The sequence below is a fragment of the Muntiacus reevesi genome, chromosome 1, assembly GCF_963930625.1.
Source record: "Muntiacus reevesi chromosome 1, mMunRee1.1, whole genome shotgun sequence".
Classification (NCBI taxonomy): Eukaryota; Metazoa; Chordata; class Mammalia; order Artiodactyla; family Cervidae; genus Muntiacus; species Muntiacus reevesi.
In genome coordinates, this window is record NC_089249.1 from 90,455,355 (window position 1) to 90,478,993 (window position 23,639).

Below are 23,639 nucleotides of genomic sequence, written 5' to 3' on the forward strand. Positions count from 1 at the left end.
AAAACGCATGAGATATTCAAACAAATGTCCAAAGACATAGAGGTAGGCAAAGATGGCAACATGGTAGAAACTGACGGGTAGGCTAAGACACAGTAAAAGCTAACCCTTACAGTTCTTACTCTGTGCCATGCATTGTTCTAGGCACTTTACAAATATTAACTTATTAATCTTCATAACTCTATGAGGTATGTACTGTTATCTCCATGTTGCAAATGAGGAAACGGAGGCTCCAGCGTAGTTTTGCACTTTGGTGACCTGACTGAAAGCTGTGCCCTAGCACCATCCCCTCTCACCTCCCTCTGCTCCATTTGGGCTCCCTCCCTTCTCACAGTCCTCGAAGAAGGCCCTTGCCTCTCCAGCCTGTACTTTTGCCCAAGCTGCCCCATCTGCTCCTCCTCTCTCTTCAGACTCATTCAGGACCTGCTCAGGCCCACTCTCCCCAGCAATGCCTTCCCTGCCGGATGCCCTGAGGCTAGGAGGTGCCTACCAGAGCCTTGCCCTCTTCTTGCTATAACTATTTATTCACAGATCTGTCGCTACCACCAGAGTCATCGGGCCAGGCCTGGCTGTCTCCTCATTGTCGAGTCCCTGAGGCTTGCTACTATCCCTGGTATATAAGAGGCACTTGAATTAATGCATAGGCTCCCTGGATTTCACACTTTCTTGTCGCCCCCGCCGTACTGTCTGGCACCACATATTGCAGACACTTAGTCAATGGGAGTGGGAGCCTGGTTTCCCCACCAGCGGTTTTATATTAATAAAACAAAGCAAAACAAAACCTGCTCCCGCTTTTCTCCCATAACCACATCACAATAATCCCTGAGGTTTTGCATTCCTTTCCAAGGGCTTCTATGGTCGAATCCATCAGGACCCGGGTTGTCTGACCCCCTCTCCGCAGGCCAGGCCGTGCAGCGTGGGGAACAACCTTCTGGACGCAGGAAAGCCTCATCCCGCGCCTTCTCCCAGTTCTTGCCTATTAAGGTAAGAGTTCTGGAGAAGCGCGGGAGGAGCCGAGGGAGGGTCTCCTAGAATCTGCTACCGCGCGGCCTGTGCGCTGGCAAGTCGCTGGGAAACCACAACTTGGGACCCGGGTGCCCCGCGACTGGTACTGACAGCTTCTGGGCAGCCTTGGGTCCTACTTATCTCTTCTACCCGAGGCCACCTTCCCAGGTTTCCATAGCCACCAGGGCCGTGTCCTTATTCTCAACCATCACCGCAGGCCTCAAATGAGTCTGCACAGAGCGCTGATTAAATGGGTCTCGGGTTCCCACTGGACGCTCCTTTCTCGCAGATGCTCCGATAATCACCGCGAGCCGCGCGCCGGCGGGGCGCTTCCCCCGGCCTGGGGAGGGACGGAGGCAGCCTTCCCTCGTTCCGGGGGAGAGCGGGGTACCCGCTCCTTCTGGGCTTTCGATCCCCGGCCCGCGGCGCCCCCACCCATAGCCGGCCAGCGGACTTCGGGGTCTCGGTGATCCTCTCACCCGGTGCGGGCTCCCGCCCCGCCCGCCGCCCCGCCCACCGCAGGCCCCACCCGCCGCAGGCCCCGCCCACGGTCCATCGCGCTCCGCCCCCTCCCCGCCGGCTCCCGGCGCTCCGAGCCCGGGCCTGGGGACTCCGGATCCCGCCGCCGGGGCCGCAGCATGGGGCGCTTTCGCGGGGGCCTGCGGTGCATCAAGTACCTGCTGCTCGGCTTCAACCTGCTCTTCTGGGTGAGACCCGGAGCGGAGAGGGCCGGGCAGGGGAGGGGGCTGGGCGGGGGCGCAGGGCTGGGGTCCCCAGGGAGCTGACCGCTGCGGCGTCCGAAGGCTCCTGAAGGCTGGGTGTTCAAAAAGGCGGAGGTGAGAAAAAGGCAGACAAAAGGGGGTGGGGGGAGGGAGAGAGGGATGGAGGGGGAGAAAAACGAGAGAGATCGAGCAACGAAAAATGGTGAGAAGCGGGGAGACCCCGTGCGTGTGGCTCTTCCCGTTGAAGAACCTCTCTGCCTTGCTTTTCATCTGGAGCCTGATGGCACCAGATGCGGGGACACCAGCTTCTCCTTACCTCCAGATTCCCTCACGCACCCCGCACCCCCCCCACCCCACCCCAGTGCACACACCCCCTTCTCGCTCTGCCTTTCCGCTGGAGCCCGGGCCTGGCCAGGGCGCCGGGACTGCCAGAGGTGGTGCCCCATCCAGAGTGTGTGAAGACAGCCCCTGGCCATGGTGGGCATATGTGGGAAATCGGGGGTAGCAGTGGAAGTGATATTGGCGAGGTCATCCTTTTTCTGAATTTTAGGGGAGGGTACCGCTGGGCTGGAAGGAAGGGGTTGTGTTCTTCTGTAAGGGAATGGGAGGAAGGGAGGGGCTTCCAAGGGGCGGCAGCACCACCCCACAACGCCCTGCCAGCAGGCTTTGCAAAATACTACTGCTCCCAGAGATGATCTCATTCAACTTTGCATTGAATGAACAACATTCCAGGGATTAGTGGTTCACTAATATTGTTCACAGATAGGGCCACGACCCTTGTCTCCCATATTACTGGAACAAGATTAAGGCTAGACCATCCCTGAATTCCTAGATATTCTGTCTGAGGCCCTGAAGGACTAGGAGACAAGGTCTGAGAATTGTCTTGTGTGCACATTCCTTCTTGGGCTTCCTCAAGGGACTGCCAGCCACTCTAACTGCTCAGATAGACCCTGAAGGAAAATATAGATCCTGCTTTGGGTGAAGAAGTTCTTAGAGCTGGGAGGGAGCAGCAGGGGACTAAGGGCTTTCAAACAACTAGGATAGAGGAGGTTGGTGACTGTCCTGACTACTCTGGGGATCTTTTCTTCCATGACACCAACTAATTACTGAAAGATGGTCTCCACTGGTGTCTGCCAACTTGTAAGCCCAGAGAGAGGCCTGGGTGACTCCAGCAGTTCCAAGCTCTCAGAGGCCAAGTTGCCATCCTCAGCATCCTTCAGCAGGGAAAGGTGTAAAGCAGGTACCCCATAGACAGTCCTAGTAAAATTACACATGTCTTTTGTACACTTGGTCATTTGCATCCAGCATACTATGGGGAGGGGCATTCCTAAAGGCCTTTTACGTTGTACTTTGTAATAGTCTGGCTTAATTTTAAAGCTGTTAATTATAAGTGTTATGCTTCAATGACACTCTGACTGCTTAAAAGAGGTCTTATCTAAGTCTGAGAAGGAATTCTTAGACTGAGTTCAGCTTATTTAGTGCCTAATGTCATGCCAGCCTTTCCAGGGATAATAGGCAACATTTATTGAGCATTTTCATTGTGTCAGAGACAGTGCTAAGCACATTGCATTCATCATTAACTTAATCCTCACAACACCCTGGATGTGCATACTATTATTATCCCCATTTATACAAATAAGGAAAAACAGAAGCACAAATAGGTCCACTTGCCCAAGGTCACACAGCTAATGAGAGGCAGAGGTGGGCCTCCAACTCAGCCTTCATGCTTCTGAGCACTGTGGTACACGTAGTTAACCAGCTGTTCTCAAAGTGAGTCCTGAGCCAGAGCACCTCCGGGAAAGTTGTCAGAGAGGCACATTCTAAGTTCCATCACAGTCCTGCTGAATCAGAAATTCTGGAGGAGAGACCCAGCAATCTTTTTAAACAAGTCCAGGAAATGCTGATGCATGTTCAAGTTTGAGAACCATACTGTTAAACCATCATTACATGAGACTTGTAAAAATAGCATATATGTAAATATAAATATCTATATGCACACACAATCACACATATATATTTGTAAATAAAAATACTGTTCCCTGAGCTGCTAATCTAATTAAGGAAATGACCAAGGCATATAGAGCAACAACAAACACAACAGTATATAGTCAAGTGACAAATTTCACACCTCTGACACAGGAAGGAAGGGAGGTAGGAACAAGCAATGCTTGAATGCCCACCATGTTTTAGCCACTAGGGTTAAGCATGGCCTTTTATATATCTTATCTAATTAAGGAGTTCACAGGAGGGACTTCCCTGGTGGTTCAGTGGTTAAGACTCCATGCTTCCAATGCAGGGACTTGCAGGACACGGGTCTGATCCCTGGTCAGGGAACTAAGATCCCACATGCCACACAATCAAATAAATAAATAGAAACACACACACAGTAAATAAATAAGTAAGCAATTTTTTAAAAAGTCCATAGTGTTAGTGATGAGTTGGAGCAGTTCTCCTGAAGAAGGTGATGTTTAAGCTGAATTTAGAAGGACTGGTAGGCTGGAGGTGGACAAGGGTGAGGGGATGATACACCACCACCATTCCCAGCAGAAGGACAGAGCAAGAGTGAGAGTGGCATCTGACAAAGGGATCAGGCTCAAGTGCAGAGATCCCAAGCAGAGTGTGCTTGAGCAAGTTATTCTTATTTCTAGCCTTGTTTTCTCAGCTGAACAATTGGGGTAAGAGTTGTTGAGAGGATTAAAAGGAAAGACATAAAGTATTTGATTTCACCTTCCCATGAGCCCAGTATACAGTAAGTGCTCAATTTTTTTAAATTATTATTAAGTGCCTGGCACACAGAAAGCATTAATGAAAGTTAGCCCTCTTTCCCCGGAGCCCCTTAATATCTGGGAAAAGTGTGTATGTTTGCTGCCAAGGAACTTGCAGCTTGTCTTCATTTACACATTAGCTTCTCAGTTCGTCCTTGTGGATTTTCCCCACTAGAACTTAGAATACTGAGAGCAGAAAACTTTTTTCTGCCTTGTTCACAAATATATATCTAGTGCCTAATAGTACTCAGCACACAGAATGCACCCGTAGAAAGAATTAATGAATCGAGAACTTGATATACATGGCCTTTGCTATTTGCACAGATAATTGTCAACTTTATCTGGAGGACCCTTTCTACTTATTACCTGTCGATTGATTCTTTGCACAGATTGGGCCCAGGAGGGGAAGCGGGGCCTTGCTCACTCTCAGTTTCACGAGGAATGGGGGCCAGGGACGGGTGGCTCTCCCATGTCTGTACCTGTACAACTAAAGGGAATGGGAGGACTTGAAACAAGCGCCTAATGATTTAGAAGAAAGTGACTGTTTGGGATACATAGTCTAAGTATCTACCTTCACTGTAACCAAGGGAACCTGACTACAGAAAAGCCGCACCCTAGCTTCTTATGTTGTTTTTTCCTGGCTGGAGAATTTGTGGGAAGTTTGGGGAAGGGGGAGAGAGCAGGGGAGAATTTTCCTGGAAGGACAGGCATTTGCCGGGACTTCAAGCGTAATATTTACACACGCTCTTAGATGCTCGTGTGCCTGCCCATCTGAGGTCCCCCTGGGTGGCAGCACTTCCTTTCCTGTCAGGAACTCACCAGAAGGCAGGCGCAGGGGCAAGCGGGGGTGGGGTATATTTTGTGATCTGCAATTTGACAAATGGATTTGCAACCTCCTTCTGGCTGCTTGGCTAAAGTTTCCCTAGATCGTGCTCCTGATTTTATAAACGTTCAACTAGATCCCACCAGAGCCTGGCCAAGGGCTGCTGACTGTATTCACCCTTGAATTTTAACAAAACAAAAGTAAAACCTAGCCCTGAGCCCCACTAATTTAATTTGTTATCACGGTTGATGTCTGACACGTAACCCCTCCCAACATCTGTCGTGTCTAAATTCGTATACTACAGTCAGATAGCATGGCATAGTTCCATGCATTTCACTGAAATCACCTTTATTTTTTTCCCTCCGTTGCATAGCAATATAAATAAAACACCACAATCCAACAAGCCACTTGTGTTGGTTTAAAGAAAAATAAACCTGGGCGCTGTTTACTCCTCGGTTTGTTGTGTGTTCAGCGTTTTCCTATCATTGTGCTGTGTGAGCTGCTCAGGGTTGCCGACCAACAGGAAGCAAGACCGCTCCTTGTCGAAAGTCCGATGCCATATATGGCTTGTTTGAAGTTGCTCCCCTTTCCTTCTCACTGTTGTTAATGCGGCTTTGGGGTTTCACTTGGTGATGTCTAACGGGTCCTTTTAAGAAGGGCTGTGTCTTGTGGGCTTGAGAGTCAAAGATGTTTGACTCCACCAAAGTTCACAGAGGTTGCCTCCTCCTCTTTTCCAAACTTATTTCAAATACTAACTTCAGAGGTACCACCTATCAGAAAAACTGTTTAAGAAAAAACGATACCTGAAGAAAGTATTCTTTGGGATCCACCCCAAAGGTAGACCACCCCAGAAGGCGATTAGGAATTTCCTCGGCCCTGTTGTCGGATGGTCTCTGCTTTTTTTAATCTTTAATGTTTTTGTAATTTTTTTTTTTTTTGGCTGTGTTGGGTCTTCATTGCTTTGCGTGGACTTTTCTCTAGCTGTGGTGAGCAGGGGCTACTCTTCAGCTGCAATGCGCAGGCTTCTTGCTGTGGTGGCTTCTCTTGTAGAGCGCAGGCTCTAGGCACTCGGGCTCCCGCAGTTGCAGCACACAGGCTTAGTTGCCCTGCATGTGGAATCTTCCCAAAGCAGGGATCAAACCCGTGTCCCCTGCATTGGCAGGCAGATTCTTATCCACTGTGTCACTAGGGAAGTCCTCGTCTCCACTTTTGATTTCTGTCAAGGTGAGGAGAGAGTGCCAGCTGCCAGCCTCCCCTATTGCGGATGACAGGAGGCACCCAGTGTTGCTGGGAGAGGCAAGGACGCTATAATAGGTGCCAGCCTGCAGAAGCAAGAGCTATCGTCCCAGTAGTCTTACAGACCTCAGCCAGGTCTCGGCGGCATGGCAGTTCACATCCACGGATTTGAAGCCTGGAAAGTGGATACTTGCATCTCATTGAGTTTATTCCTGGCCATAGTATTTACGAACTAGGGAAGCTTGATGAGTAAGCTGTTTAACCTCCTTGAGGCTTTTCTCATCTATATAATGGACTTAATCAAGTACTAACATCCATCTATGCTTTTGGTGCAGATAAAAGAGTAAATGAATGTAAAGTATTAGGTATGGTACATGTGCATAGTAAACACTAGCACAAGATATTAGTGGTAATCCTGTTTAAACACTAGAAGACAGGAAAGACTAGGAAAGTGGAATCCAGAATCTAAGAGATTCGTGAAAGTAAGGAAAAGTGGGAAGCAGGTGTCCTAAGTCCAACCAGTCAAGCAAAGTCGCAAGAGTCTTGTAGCTTATTGAAGGCCTGGAGTCAAAAGGAGAGATTCTTTCCCCTGCAGTTAGTCACTCAGCAAATATGTGCTGACCACCTAGCGTGTGCCCAGCACCCTGCCAAGTGCTGGGCATTCAGAAATAATTAAGATACATTCCTTGATCTTGAGACACTCAAGACACCTTTATTTGGTGCTTCATTGAGCCGTTTTTTTTAAATTAATTTTTTACTGGAGTATAGTTGCTTGACAATGTGGCGTTGGTTTCTTCTGTCCAGCAAAGTGAATCAGCGGCACGTGTACACACATCACCTCTTTGTCGGATTTCCTTCCCATTTAGGTCACCACAGAACGCTGAGTAGAGTTCCCGGTGCAGGTTCTGCTTAGTTATCTGTTTTATTAGTCAGATCATGAGCCACACTCCCTTGTGCCTTTGAGTGTAGCTTATCATCTCTCTCATGTCGTTGCTCCTCGGGGCCTGGGTGCGCCGTGCCGGTCTCCTCCTCCTCCCGTCCCTCGGCACCTGGAGGAGCTTCAGCCGTCACTGACAGGGCTCTGGGTAACGCACACCAGCTTGGCGCTGCTTGTTTCTTCCCTGTCATGCTTCTGAGCCCAGTGGGTGGAAATAGGCAAACCCCATGGTCAGTGCCTCTTACCCTTCAGTGTGCATACAGATCACCAGGGAATCTTGTTCAAACAAATATTCTGATTCAGTAGGTCTGCATTTCTCAGAAGCCCCCAGATGTTGCTGCTGCTGCTGATCCAGGAAACACATTTTGAGAACAGCTGGTTTAGATGTGGCCCTAAGAGATCAAAGGTGCTCCGGTGGCTCTCATTTCTGAATGGGGCAGGGAGTGTCCTCCCTTTTGGCCTGCTTATCTGGCTCCCTTGTGGCAGTTCTGTTTCCAGTTACCTCTCTACCATTATTCTTTTAAGATTTTCTTTTACATTGAGCATTGATGGTTTCTACAGTTACCACGAGGTCATCTGTCCATTGTCCGTGGCATTTCACTGTGTTATCTCAGAAAACGCAGTATCTTTGAGTCTCCAGTCATGCGTGACAAAAAGGAACATAACTTCTGTCCCCCACCTTACCACTGACAGTTTATATCACAACAAGGCTGTTCTCCTAAAGCAAGTGACACTACACTAACCGTCATGTCATTCTTGATAGGGGAATTAAGGAGAAGGAATTGAAAAAGAAGTGGGTAAGATGGGATGACCAGATGGGTTGAGAGCACATCATACAGATATGAATAGGGGTTACCTTGGCTTGCTTTGTTTTAATCCTGTTTGAATTTTTTTATGGGCAAAAGTAACATTCACATGATGCCTTGGCTTACAAAATGCTCTTACATACATGACCCATTTGATCATGAATCACAACAGTCCCATGAAACAATGTAACCCCCATTTTACAGATGTGGAAGCTGGAAGGCAGACACAGTAGATGGTGTGTCTAAAGAGTTAAAGAGGAACAAAAGCAAGATTCACACTCAGGTCTTCTGATTTTAAACACTGTGCTGTTTTCACCAGACATACTTATGAAGGCACTTGGAATGTAAGGTATAACAAATGCTGCAGATTTGGAAAATGTGAAGTCTATGAACAGAGAGATTACATCCAGTGTTTGATTGTCTTGATGCATTCCAGAAATGCAGGTACAAAAAAGATGCATAAAATACTCTGGCATATGTGAGAAAGAGGGAGAAGTTGAGAATACCTCTGATCAGCTTAAGGCAGAGGAAAAGCAAGATGGGAATTGATAAAGGGTATATACTGATATCAAGAGATAGTGTTTAAAATTAATTTCAGTAAGCAAAAACTTGAAGAAGAATATGAAACATTACATAAAGGACAGGGAAGCCTGGCGTGCTGCAGTCCATGGGGTTGCAAAGAGCTGGATATGACTGAGCAACTGAAAACAAAATATAAATGGAAGCTATATGATAGCTGCTTTCCCATGCATATTTTATATTTTAACTTCTTTAACCCTCACAATGACCTTCTAAAATAGCAGCTGTTGTCACCCCTAGTTTACATATGAGGGAACAGGCCCAGCAAGTTCAGAGCCTTTTCCAGGGCCTCAGAGCTGAGCAGCGGCAGAGCGGGCTTTCTGTGTGTGGCCCCAGCATCTACCCTCTTAGCCACTCCAAGCCTACAGACTGACAAGGAGAGAAGTTTGAAGCTGGGATGAGCATGTTAATTCTAGAGCATGTTAATTCTGCACTCTCCAATATGGTGGCTGTGTTACTAACCACATGTGGCTTTTCACATTTAAATTAACCAGTATTAAAAGGAATTGAGTATTCAGCTTCAGTCACACTAGCCACATCTCAAGTGCTCAGTGACGATGGGTCACCAATGGCTGCAGTATTGGACTCAGAACATGTATATTTACCTCCCTGGAGAAAGTTCTATTGGACAGCTCCAGCCTAATTTATTCTTTCTCTCATAAGTCATCTTCTCCTGCTTTTCTCTATTGGATCTTAACTAAAACTAAAGAGAGAGGTGGAACATAGCTTCTGGAAAGGGGCCCTGACATACTTAGTGTAGAGGTTTAGAAAACTCCCAGCTGTTACAGAGAGAGCTAAAGTAAAAATTAGTAGAGGAAGACAGCAGAGGTCTAAGTCATTAGAATCATGGCCACAGTATTTCCTATCTTGAGTAGGATTAAGTTTCCAGTTTTAATGTAACATTAGTCAGTCTACCTCCATAATAATCCTAAGTGCTGGGCATTCACTGTTCTAAGTGTGTAAGATGAAGTCGTTTAATTCTCTCAGGGAGGCACTCTTATTACCTCCACTTTGCAGCTGAGGAAGCTAAGGATTAGAGAGGTTGGGAGACTTGCCTGAGGTCACAGGACTAGTTAGTGACAGAGCTTGATTCTAACCCAGGATGCCTAGAACCCCCAATTTTATCTGCTGCAGCTCCTCGACAACACAGCGTATACAAGTGGATGTTTTTATTACTAACCTGTCCAAGTGCATCATTGTTCAGTCTGAAAGCTCAGAAGAGGTGAAGTTTTCTACAAGAGCAGTTGGCGAATGTTCCAAAGTGTGTGCCAAGCCCTGTCCTCTCCGTTGTAATTGTGATTGGGAAAGCGTCAGCTTATAAACTAGGCCAGGGGAATGGGGAGGGACAACAGAGCCCCCCAGTGGGGCAGGGACGGGCCTGGAAGCTGCTGCCACTTCCCCAGGAAGCCCATGTGGTCTCTCCTGGCCCTAGCTGTATCTGTCTAGCCCCCTGTGAATGGCCTCATGCTGTCTGCCTTCCTGACCCCAAATAAGTTCTGGTCAAATAGCTGTTAAGAAAAATCTCTCTAGAATACAAGACTCATGATTCCTACTGGGTTCCATTCAAGCTAACGTTTTAATTAAAAAAGTGTTTTGGCTTGTTCCAATCTAATGTAAATTTAACCTGAAACATTTTTTTCTCCCCTCCCATTGTCTTTCTGTAACAACTAAAACTGGGTGAAGATTGTTATTATTGGTTGATATTCAAGAAACTTGTCTATATGCTCAAGAGTAGTTCTCTCAGACTACCTTGTAAAATATTAGGCCATAAAATAAGTATTGTTTAATATTCCATTTGTGGAATATTCAATTCGCTTGTGTGAAGCTCCATACAGATGAGATGTCACATGTTTACTCAGAGACAAGCCTGGGATGAAGCCAGCCAGATGCTGGTGGGAGGAAGTTCAGACAACATCCAAAAAGCCAGTTTTGTCCTCCTGGAGCTGGTCCTCTAGGTCATGTGAGATGGACATTGGGTTTAAATCAATTTGGTAGCTTGGTAGATTGGATTTTACTTTAGTTGTACTTGATCTTCATTTGATAAAGCCATCTGCTCATTGGAATCATTAGCCAGTAGTCTGTGGCATTTGTTTTAATGTGTGAAGAAAACCATATAACCATCATCTGTCTCTTAATTCTTACGGATCTCCTTCTCCTTTTCCTTATACTTCTTTAGAAAAATGCAGTATGTATAACCACTGAATAAACTTTACCTATCTGTATTTAAGTTACCTGCCTTATCATTCAGAGGAAGCTTTTCATCCTGGCTCAACTTCCTCTCCTGAATTTAGTGTCTCCCCAGTTCTTTTGTGCAAAGCATCCCCCCCCCCCCCCACTTCAGCAATGTCAGTTGATCCATACCAGTTAACCCTATAACAACCTAAACAAACAGAAGAAGATGTGTTTAACACAATTATATCGCCTGATTGTCTTTCTAGATAGATAGATAATGTCCCAGTCTGTCGCAGTTTGGATGGCAGAATCCTTCCATTGGGCTTTCCTGGTGGCCCAGATGGTAAAGAATCTGCCTGCTACACAAGAGACCCAGGTTCAATCCCTGGGTCATAAAGATTCCTGGAGAAGGGAATGACAGCCCACTCCAGTATTCTTGCTTGGAGAATTCCATGGACAGAGGGGCCTAGCAGGCTACACTCCATGGGGTTGCAAAGAGTCGGACATGACTGAGCAACTAACACACACAGACACCCTTCTATGGTACCGAGAATTAAGCATTGATTTTAAAATCTATCCTTACCTGAAGGAAGTCTTTCAGGAATTTCTTAGCATGAGCTTGCTCTCATGAAATCGTTATAAGGAAAGTAATGTGGGAAATCAGAAACACTGGGATCTAACCAGTGTATTTCCAGACTGACAGCCATGCATTTCCAAGCTAACAGCCCTGTCTTCGCCCACTGCCACCATCCTGCATCCCAATTCCACCTCACCTGGTCCTGATGTGGAAGCAAGGACACCAACCTTCCTCTGAGGTGGTTTCGCCTGGATGTCATATGGCATTTGGCTCTTGAATTTCTTCTGACAAAATCCTTCATTTTGAGAAAGTGCCATCTGAATCCTTGCCTTGCTTTCACTGCATAATAGGATGAAAATCTCGGGAGCTGGCTTTCCTCTTTGAGAAAACTAGTATCATCCTCTAGAGCAAATGTGCTTCTGACTTTTGCCTGCTAAAAGGATGAAGCTCCATTACCCTTATGGTTTCCTAATGTGGTTTGCAATCAGATGAAGAATTATGAGTGTTCATTACATGATTCCATCTGGGCTGAGAATTGCCTCCAAGAGCAAGTATTAGCTTAAAAGCTTTTAATGAAATCTCTAGGGTTGAAGTGTCATTTTCTGCTTTGTGTGACGTCATCCCGAAGAAGAAAATTGCCAACAAGTTGGGTAGGTAGATACACAATGGCATTCACCCTAGAAGAACTAGAAATACAGAATTCATTTTGTTTATTCTTTGCTTTGAGGGTGCTGTGTGTGTGTGTTGCCATGATTATCTTAAGTCTTCATATGTTCTGCCTGTAAAAGATGTATATAGATTTATTCTTTGTGTTCATGCCTGATGCCTGGCATGCATCCTTACAGGCTGGAAAGACACAGAACTGATACTAGCTGCTCTAATTATTTTTCTGTGGGCAAGTGTTATGCTGAGTAGACTCAACCGTGTCTTCACACAGTGCATCTGAGGTGTCTGCCCAGTGTTCTCCAGGTGCACATGAAATTAAATTAGTACTTTGAAAGTATTCCCTTGGAGGGCTGTGAAGGAGGTTGTCCACAGTTGCTCCTATCAGCCTGTCTTAGGTCACCATAAAGAAAAAAAATTACTATAGATTGAGAGGCTTAGACAACAGGAATTTATATCTCATAGTTCTGGAGGCTGGAAAGTCAAGTTCAAGGTATCCGCCAGTTCAGTTCCTGATGAAAACTTTCTTCCTGGCTTGCAGACGGCTGCCTCTCCCTGCATCCTCCATGTCAAGGAGAGGGCTCTGATGTCTCTTATAGGGAATCCCCACCTTATGATCTCATCTAACCCTATCACCTCCCAAAGGCCCCACCTCCAAACACCATCACAGTGAGGGCCAGTTAGGACTTCAGTGTCTGAATTAGGGGGAGACACAATTCAGTCCACAGCACAGCTAAACGGCACCTTTGTGAAGAAGGCCCTCCATTCATTCACTCAACAGATGTCTTTTCGGAACTGATTGTTCAAGGGAAAGGGATTAGGAGCTTGGGACACAGCAATGTAGACCCTGTGCTTGCCCTCACACAGCTCAGGCCTTAATTTTCTTTAAGTTACAAAAATATTTAAACAGAAATGGTTATATAAGACATGGAGGAAGGCACATACGTAGGCCAGGGTGAGCTTCCTAGAGGAAGTGACGTCAGAGCTGAAAGCTATGAGCCAGGTGGAGCAAACAGGAAGCTTTCTAAGCTAAGAAAATAGCAAGAGCAGGGTCCCCAGGTGAGAGAAGGAACTGTGCGTGACTAGAGAGAGCATCTGAGGACTATTACTGAGTCTCCCATCTAGGCGCTTCCCTGGTAGCTCAGCTGGTAAAGATCTGCCCGCAATGCAGGAGACCCTAGTTCAGATACTGGGTCAGGAAGATCCCCTGGAGGATAGGATAACCACTCCAGTGTTCTTGGGCTTCTCTGGTGGCTCAGACAGTAAAGAATCTGCCTGCAATGTGGGAGACCTGGGTTCCATCCCTGGTTTGGGAAAATTCCCTGGAGGAGGGCATGGCAACGCACTCCAGTATTCTTGCCTGGAGAATCCCATGGACAGAGGAGCCTGGCATGCTACAGTCCACGGGTTGCAAAGGGCTGGACGTGACTGAACTAAGCCCACACACCCATCTAGGGAAAAGCACATGAACTGTCTGAGAACACCCCTAAGTGATGTTTTTTTTCTGGAGGATTTAGTCATCAGATAACAGAGTAGCATGTATTTGCTGTTTGTGGTCAGCATGGCTACCTTCTGCTGGACGTGGGGGTGGGAGTCAGGGGGAGCTAAGCAAAATGGAGGACCCAGGCCTGGGGAGTAATATTTGCATTTTTCTGTCTCAGCACTGTCCATCCCTTCAATTAGTGCCTTCCTAAGAACCATGTTTTTGATCCATGAAAAAATAATTTCTGAAGTAAAAATATATATCCTCAAGATAGAACCTTTCATCAGCAATCACAGGAAAGTGGAAATAAATTACAGGAAAATACAGTTGAAATCCACTAACAAGCTTTGCTTCATGTTAAATGACTTGTTTATGGCAGATGGGCATTACTTAAAAGAAAACTTTTTGTCCATCCACTTTGCATTAAAAGTTTTCTAATCAAATCTATAGTCCTGTCCCCTGCTACTTTAGTTTTAAAACACGCACTTTCTCCACAGACATGCTTACAGTTTGCAACTTTGTCCTGCAGTCTCTACAGAATATAGTTAGCTACTGAAATAACTTGTCCGTGAAAATGCACAATGCAATTGTACCGGGTGATCCCCGATCTAATGGAGAGGATTTATATGTCATTGTCTGTTTCTTTCACTTCTATCTTCTCTATTTTACTGCTGTCCTCTTTTTAAATAGTGCACACACTTTTGCCCTCAAAATCCTGTTGCATAACATTCTCTGAGTGCTTAATGCGCAACTGGTACTCAGAAAAGAAATGGCGACACAAAGAATGATGACATCCGGTGTCTTCTCAGGGGCTGGTTCTCTGATGGAATTCTTGCCCACAGCGTTAAGAGTCTCTGTTGGGCCACAGAGGCAGGATCAGCTTCTCACAATCCCCTGAGATCCTCTGGAAAAGGAACCAGATCTTCCTTATCTGGTGAATCTTTGCCTCCTGGCTCAACATCTATTGAACAACAATAGATGTTCAATAAATACTTATTAAATGATTAAGGTCCAAGCCCTACTCAAGCTGTTGTATGAAAAAGTCCATTCCTGGAAAAACAACATTTCTCATGGCAATTGTTGCAAAGGCATGGGGAGTGATGCTGGTACTGGATGCAGAGCAGCCCTCAGCAGAGTTCTCTGGTTGAGAGAGTGGATCCTTCATGGTCCTTGCCCATCACCGCATTCATCCCGTAGCAACCCCAATCTGGTCTTCAGCCACTCAGGTCGCTACCTGTGGCTCCTCACTGTGTCTGACATCACACAGCACTCGTCCCCATCAAAGTGAAGGCTTCCACCTCCTCCTCCCCTCAAGACCCTGCCACGGGCTTTCCACAATGGTAGCAAGCTTAGTAGAAGCCCTGAGCCACGTGCTGTAAATCCAGCTTCACGCTCCACACTCTGACTTCCCCCAGAAGAGAGAGATCTCTCCAACACAGGGTTCCACATAAGGGAGCGCAGCCCTTACCCACGCTGTTCCCTCTGCCTGCAGTCCCTCCCTGCTCCCCTAACTCATTCTTCAAGATGTAAGTCAAAATGGAATGTCTTCTGCTGACAGCCGGTCATCAGTTTGGTCTAATCCCTGAGTAGTGATGCAGTCCCATGGAGCACACTTCCTGCATCCTGTGACATTTATTAGTTTATGGGATTATCTTCCATGTCAGACTGTGCATGTGTGTTAAGTTACTTCAGTCATGTCTGACTCTTTACGACCCTATGGACCATGGCCTGCCAGGCTCCTCTGTCCATGGGATTCTTCAGGTAGGAATACTGGATTGAGTTGCCCTCCTCCAAAGGGATCTTCTTCCTGACCCAGGGACCGAACCCACGTCTCCTGCACTGGCAGGTGGATTCTTTACCACCAGCACCCCCTGGAAGTCAGACTGTCTTCTTCATTGTTGCTTCTTTGATGCTTAGCATGGTACCCAGTCAGGCCCATAGTTGCCTTCGAAAGATATGTACAAAGGAAAGGAGATGAGGGCAGCCTTTGTCCCCACGTTGGCTGAGGTGCAGTGTTGTGACTGAATGCAAAGGACGGACGGAGAATGGGGGCATTGTGCGAGGGGTGGTGGGTTTGTCTAGGAGGGTTAAAATGTAGGCCTAGATGCTCACTCAGTGAGACGTCTCTTCCTAGGTTTGGGAGGCACCGAGCGATGGGTCTTACTGACTCTAGACTTGCTCACTTTGTCCCTGACTGCACCGGACTTGATGTGAATTATTTTCACGCAGTTTCAGGTATGTGGTAGAGCAACCAAAGCCCAGTGAACACAGAGTATTTTAAGTCTTACAAAAATGGTGAGTTATAAAGGACCAAAGGACTGTGTCATCTCAGCTGATACCACTTTCCAAAGCAGGCATCGCTGTCATCTGGAGCAGCCTACGACTTGACCTGGTTCACACCCACAGTGTTCCCAACCTGGCGGCATGCTGGGAGGATTCCCTCCACAGTGACGACACCCAGCTCCCCCACAGTTTCCTGGAGCCAGGAGGAAACCCTAGGTTTGGGGTTGGGGGTGGGGGGGCGTGGATGAGCACGCTCAGATTTTTTTCCTCATTGGCCCTGGGGTTTTAAATTGCAACCTCTCTTTTAATTTTCCGTTATGCATCAGACACATCTGTGCCAGAAGCGGACAAATGTATTCCGTCTGGGAGGATGATCCCAGACGGCTATAAATTAGAGCCTGTGTACAGAGATGCCAAAAATGTGGCCTCGTGGTAGGGTGTCCCTGGGACCAGTCACCTCCTCCACCGTCTGCTCGGTGGCTGCAAGCCCTGGCCTGATGCCTCTGTCAATAGATTTTCACTTTGTGTTTGGAAACTCTTTCCACCGAGTGGCTGCAGAGGTGGGGTGGGCAGGGCTGCTTGTGAGGTTCTGCTGGACACAGCCATCCAGGCAGCACCCCGAGGACAGGGCTATCCCAAAGGGCATCGCTCTCTTCCCTGTACGAGAAATAGTAATGATCTTCAAAGCCAGTTTCCTCCCAAACTAAAGCCCAGCCCAAGAAAACTTGCCCCAGTTTTTTTGGATTGATGAGATAAACTACCGTATTAGGCTTTTAAGCTTATAATATACCTGCTTCACCCACAAAACTTCGAGAGGATCATGCAAAGAGAGAAATCACCTGTAATTTTACCTTTCAAAGAAAAATATTCTTAATGTTTTAACAGTACCCCTTTAAATATTTTTCCATGCCTTGCTAATGTTTTTTGAACTGCAAAAATCTTTTAAAGCTGGTCGAGCAGCCCAGTTCCTTTAGCTGTCCCTCACATTATCCAATTAATGCTTTCCTGTAAGTACTGGAAACTTTTAGTTGTTTCACCTCAGAGAGTCCAGCTGGTAGAACTCTGCGCCTCCAGTTCCTCCTGCAGACATCATGCTGCTCTACTGAAGAAGCTGGCCACCAAGGGAATGGGCCTTGGGGGAATAGAGAGTGAAAAGAGATAAAGTCTTCATATAAATCCAGTCAGAGAGCCCCAGCCCTTCACAGATAGCCCACAGAAGGATCCTGTATAAATAGGGCTCTGACCCCAACTTTGACATCATTTTCCTTGTTAAACCTCTGTCTCTGACTTTGATGCTTCTGCCTCCTTGTTGCCAGCCTCCATGTCTGCTCTGCCCTACTGGGGCCGGGGCAGCCTCTGAACTAATGGTTCGGGGATGGCTTAGGCAGCCCAGCTCTAACTGGATGGATTGGCCACACCAGGAGGCTCTTTTTACATCTCTGCTCACTTTCCTGTGATGCTTTGAGTCCAGAAGGTGCCAGTGAGTAACTGTTGAACTGATATAATGAAATTCAAGATGGTTGTTTGTGGAGAGAGAGGAAGTCATGGCGGGAGCCCGCTGGGACAGTCCTGCAGTGGTGGGGAAGGCGTTCAGAGCCAGTGCGGAGCCTCACAGAAGCCCTCACAGCGGCAGAGAAGCAGGCAATGAGTCTAGCAGCTGCCAGCCTGCCCAGCCACCGCCTGTGCCAGCCACTCAGCCTCTCCATGAGCCACACAGCACACAGACCAGGCTTTTTCAGAAAATTATTTTTTCCTTTCTTGCTTTCCATGGAAACCCAAAATAGCAACCAAAAAAAGAAAGAAAGAAACAAAAAAACCCCGGCCAGTTTCCCTCCTGCAGAACCGTCCTCAGGCGGGGCAGTGCAGTGACCATGGTGGCCTGGGCGGGCAGGACAGGTTCTAGATGCTTCTAAAGCGGCTTTCTAACTGGGCACTGGGCACTCAGGAGGTGTGGGTGGGTTCTGAGGTTGGCGTGTTTTCTTCCTATTTAGAAAAGTGGGTGTCCCCCAGGTCTGGGAGTTCATCTTGCTCCTGGTGACCTCTCTCTGTGGTGCTGGTGAGGATGTCCGGAGTACCCAGCAGGGAACAAGAGGACAAGGAGCAGATGGCTTCCAGGGGGACTGCTGTGGGAACTCTTTTTGAGAAGTGTCCTGGGCTAGACTGTGCCTGCCCCATAATCACAGGGCAGCCTGACAGAATGGAAGAAACTCTAAGCTTGGAATCAGGAGAGCCCAGCTTTAACATCCCATCAGGGACCTGGGGTTGGGGACTCTGAGCACATCATTTTTCCCCCACTGTATGAAAGATGAAGAGGGGTCCAGCTGGTTTTTCAGGGACCACTCTGCCAGCCCCCAGTCTCCCAGAGCATACACACATGTTCCCCTCCCTTGTAAACACAGGCTATTTCCCTTTCAGCTGGCAGGGTCGGCTGTCATTGCTTTTGGACTATGGTTTCGGTTTGGAGGCTCCATGAAGGATTTCTCCTCGGAGGACAAGTCCCCAGAGTACTTCTATGTGGGTGAGTGACTGCAGCCTCTCCTTCTTTAGATGGGGTTGCCCGGGCTTAGAGGGGAGCCTGCAGCTGGACTTCCGTGGGAGGGGAACGGAGGGAGAGAAAGGAGGCAAATCAGAGCCCCAGATGCCCACCCAGGCCAGGCAGAGGGGAGAGGGCCCTGGTACCCCACACCTGGTTCATCCCTCTGCTTCCAAAACCGAGGACGACCAGGTGGGACTGAATGGTTGTACTTCTTTCAGCCACTTCAAGAAAGAAGCCCAGCACGTAACCACAATTCGTGTCCAAAGAATTGGAAAACCCCCCTGCACTCCCTGAGTGAAGTGGGTACACGACAATGTCGGTCCTTTGCTCATCCATAGGGTGACAGGGAAGCCCTGCCCAGTCAAGCTTTCGTTTTGTGTATTTGTGATTTTGTATATTTTAAATTGTCTAGGAGAGACACCTAACTCAAAATAAAGAGAGACAGCTCAAGGTGTGGAGGGACTAATCTGAGTCCCTCCATGACTAGGGACTGCAGAGGGGAGGGGAAGTGGAGCAGAGTGGGGTGGGGAGGGCAGGGAAGGGAGTGGGGGCGGGAGAGCCTCCCTGGGCAGAGACCTCAGTGTGGGAGGGGTGGTGCAGCCTTCTTCCCGCAGTGGGAAAGGGGTGAGGAGTGGGAAGCTGGTATAGACCATGTGATAAGCTGAGGCTGAGAAACTAGTGTATAACTAAGTGCCAACTTAGTGGTGTTTGTTGCTGGTGCATCAGGGGTCATTCTAAACTGGTGAGGCAGTTTGAGTTAGGTGTGAAAAACCAACCTTAATCAATAGAGAAGAGGACAACTAGGGACTGAAGAGGTTTGGGACACAAGGCATGCCTATGAGACAGTGATTAGCAAGCCTAGGCTGGGCAGATAACTCTTAGCAGAATGTAAAGCATATGGGCATGGAAGAAATTATGATTAGAAATGTTGAGAAGGGAGGGAGGACAGATACCGAGGGCCTTGAATGTCAGCGCTAGTTAATTTAATAAACAATAGAAGGGGGGCTTCTCTCATGGCTCAGTGGTAAAGAATCTACCTGCCAGTGCAGAAGCATAGGTTCCGTCCCTCATCCAGGGAGATAGCACGTGCCTCTGAGCACCTAAACCCACGTACCACAACTACCGAGCCTGTGCTCTAGAGCCCAAGTGCCACAACTACTGCACCCCGTGTGCCCCAGGGCCTGTGGTCCACAAGAGAAGCCTGTGCAAGACAGCTAGAGAGGAGCCCTCCTTCTCCACAGCCAGAGAAAAGCCCCACACAGCAACGAAGACACAGCACAGCCAAAAGTAAATAAATAATGCAGTTTTAAAAAACAAAATAAACAACAGAAGGATAGTTTAGAGTTTGGGGGAGGGTACAATCAATCTACAGGGCTTCCCTGATAGCTCAATTGGTAAAGGATCCGCCTGCAATGCAGGAGACCCTGGTTCAATTCCTCGGTAGGGAAAATCCACTGGAGAATGCATAGGCTACCCACTCCAGTATTCTGGCCTAGAGAATTCCATGGACTGTATAGTCCATGAGCTCACAAAAATCAGACATGACTGGGCGACTTTCACTTTCACAATCAATCTACATTGCGTTTTAAAGCGATTATTCTGGAATGAGAGGGGAGGACAAAAAAGACCATGCTAGATTATTGATACAGTCAGACCTGAAGAAATAAGGGTATAACCCATGGTGGTAGCAGTAGGAATTGTGAAGAAAAGGATAGAAAGGCAAGAAACTTTATTAAGCATTATTAAATGTTATTATTAAACATTGTTAAACTCAGGGACAGAAGGAATCAAAGCAAAAAAAGGTATCAGTGATAGAGTCAAACATAGAAGTCACAACTAATGATTTTCAGATGGAAACCTGAGTTACAGAAGTCAGGGACCCTGCTGGGTTAGAGAAGGGGTGAGGGTGTGGAAGGAAGGATGGAGGCCAGTCTGGGAGCAGCCTCTATCTGTGTTCCTCCAGAAACAAAGCACTGATAGCCGTTTCACAGGTGTAGATTTGGGTCCAACAAAAGAAAAACTTTACAATGGTTTGATAAATCAAAGAAGCTGAGCAGATTTCTATAGAAAGTGACCCCTCTGATACATTGGTATTTAACCAAAAATCCAAGTGGATCTTCTATCCATACAGCAGATTCCTGCACTGAGTAGGAGGGTGAACTAGCTCCAAACATTCCTGATCCTATTTCCAAATCTAAACTAAAGCAATATGAACTGCCCAAGATGCAAGAAATGTCACATGTTTGTGGACGTATTTGTCAGGACTCTTTCAGTTGCAGATCACAGAAACTTGACTCAAACTGTTTTGAGCAAAACAGAAATTTCTTGACTCATAATGGAAAAATCAGGATTAATACTCATCTTACGGACACAAGTGATGTGATCAGAATCCAGTCTGTAGCCATCTCTTAGCTCTGTTTTCCTGTGGCTCCAGTCTGGGGCAGATTCCCCCTAGATCTGATAAATCGGCCACCCACAGCTCCAGGTACCATCTCCCAAGTAACCATGGCAACAGTGTGCTCCTCTTCCAACTGACTCAACCAAAGTCCTGGGCCTCACTGTCATTGGCGGTCTTGGGTTCAGTGCCCATTCCCACACCAGTCATTGTGGCCAGCTGCCTGAGATGGGCTTGTTGGCTAAAGCCTGGGCCTCACACCTGCCATGGAGCTGGGGCAAGTCAGCCTTCTCAGACCACATGGGCTGAGAGTGAAGGAGGTTCTTTGTCTAACAGAGAAGAAAGGGAAGTGAACTCAGGGTGGGAAAAACAACAGCCCCCACAACAGGGCCTGAATCCTTCCTGCTTGTTCCTGGTGACCTGGGATGTGGGCATGGGTCTGCCACCCTTGGTTCTTCGTCAGTCACACCTCCCCTCTCTAAGTCACCCACAACGGGCTGGTGGTGAGAATGCTTATGTTCAGTGCTCAAAGGTCAGAGAAGAGAGTTATCACAGAGTCTTAGCACTGAACAGAATAAGGAGACTAAGGACCAGGGCGTGAAACAGACAGGAAAGGGGGGCTGGCAGTCATCTATGGTTTTCCAGCTTTTCACAATGGGGCTCAGCCCTCAATCCAAGTTTGCCAATACCTAGGCCTGTGCTTGTTCTGTTTGTTTTCCTGTGTTGTCTCTCTAGTGAGTGCCAACAAAGTCCTTGTGAAGTCAGGAAACTTCTCTCCATTTCAAATATTTCTTCTAAATAGAAAGAGCAATATACATGTTTATAGAAGTTGATATTTCTTTCCTCAATAAATAATTTTCCAAATAGGAAAGATACCAGATCTCTTGTAATAAAATGAAAAGAAAAAAATGTACCAGGATGCCATTTTATGGACTTGCATAGCAAACAGTATGAGGTAATAGGACTTTAAAGAAGAAGCAGGCCCAGTTTTTGGAAAATCTCACTTCATGTCGCTAGGTACTGTGCACTGAACTGTGTATTTTCTTTTCAGAATAGGTTCCAGAGCAATCAGCGCATTAAACTCTTATCACCACTTTTTAAAGAGCCCTGGAGAACAAGCTTGGCCCATTAAAGTGCTCTTAAAGAAACACAACCTTCCCCTGAGAGGGACCTCAGGAAGGCACGTGGTATAACTCCCTGCTTCTGGGCAGATGACTGCCACCCTTTGTAGGAAATCCTTCTTCCTCTGGGGCTTCCCAAGTGGTTGTTGCTGTTCATTCCCTCAGCTGTGTCCGACTCCTTGTGACTCCATGGACTACATGCCAGGCTTCCCTGTCCTTCACCATCTCCTAGAGTTTGCTCAAACTCATGTCCACTGAGTCGATGACACTGTCCAACCATCTTGTCCTGTCACCCCCTTCTCCCACCTTCAATCTTTCCCAGCATCAAGATCTTTTCTAATGAGTCGGCTCTTCGCATCAGTTGGCCAAAGTATTGGAGGGTCAGCTTCAGCATCAGTCCTTCCAATGAATATTCAGGGTTGATTTCCTTTTGGATTGACTGGTTTGATTTCCTTTCAGTCCAAGGGACTCTCAAGACTTTTCTCCAACATCACATTTCAAAAGGTGCTATTGGCAAAGAACCCGACTGCCAGTGCAGGAGACACAGGTTCCATCCCTGGGTCAGGAAGATCCCCTGGAGAAGGGCATGGCAACCCACTGCAGTATTCTTGGCTGGAGAATCCCCAGGGACAGAGGAGCCTGGCGGGCCACAGTCCACGGGGTCGCACAGAGTCGGACACTACTTAGCACAGCACACATGCACTTCCTCCTCTAGGGGGATGCTTTCCTTTCTGGGACCCTTGTGTCTTCCTCCTCGGTGATGGAGAGAATGTCCCTTCATATAATAAAGATCTGGAATTGACTTCATAGTTAAGGATCAGTGTGGAGAGGATCCAGCTGTGAGGGGAGTTAGAAATGAGGCCAGGAAGCCAGGGCAGTCAGACTGACTGCACCTACCACCACTTCTCAAGGACTTCTGAGTTCAGGTCAAACCTGGAGGCTGACCCAGGGTATCACATCCACTGGTTGCTAGGGTGGAGAAGGGAGAGCCTGGCAAGAGTGGAACTGGCAACAAGAAAGGCTAGGTGACTTGTTGTTTCCCAGACCCTCTTCATGTTGCTCTCCTTCACTCTTGGGAGAAACCCCCAATGTCTTCCAAGTTCCACTAACATGCCAGTCTGCTTTCCCATTACAGTTTTTCTCTGGGGCTGCCCTTAGGGGTGCAGACAACACAGGGGTCTTCCTTCCAGAAGCACAGGTGGGGAGAGATTCCCTGGGCCCTCAGAAGGCTGGAACACATGAAGTCATGTTTGTGAGCGAAGGATGGAGGGCATCAGCAGGTTCCTCCCCAAGAGGAAGTAGCTGCCTGCTCAGACACAGCCACTCACTCTCTGGAATCCCAGGTTTTCTGTGGCTGTCCCTTGGCGAATACAGAGCTGCAGAGCCTGGCTTTGATTGTGGCTAGATGTCATGTGTAAGGTAAGGGTTCCAGTGCTGAGTGTTCTGGGGCTTTTTAAAGACTCTGACTCACTCTGGTAATATTTTTTACTTCTCAAGTTTTAGTTGTACCTGAGATTCATAGTAGTTGCAAAACAGACA

General features: G+C 47.4%; 1 protein-coding gene across 1 annotated transcript in view; it reads left to right on the forward strand.

Moving 5' to 3' along the window:
* Nucleotides 1-1,587: 1,587 nt before the first annotated feature.
* TSPAN2 (tetraspanin 2) overlaps nucleotides 1,588-23,639 on the forward strand; it is a 40,313-nt gene continuing 18,261 nt past the window's right edge. Inside the window, exons 1-2 of the mRNA XM_065927191.1 lie at nucleotides 1,588-1,709; nucleotides 18,464-18,566. Of these exons, the coding sequence (XP_065783263.1) occupies nucleotides 1,641-1,709; nucleotides 18,464-18,566 (172 nt within the window). The 5' untranslated portion in view covers nucleotides 1,588-1,640. The remainder of the gene's footprint in view (nucleotides 1,710-18,463; nucleotides 18,567-23,639) is intronic.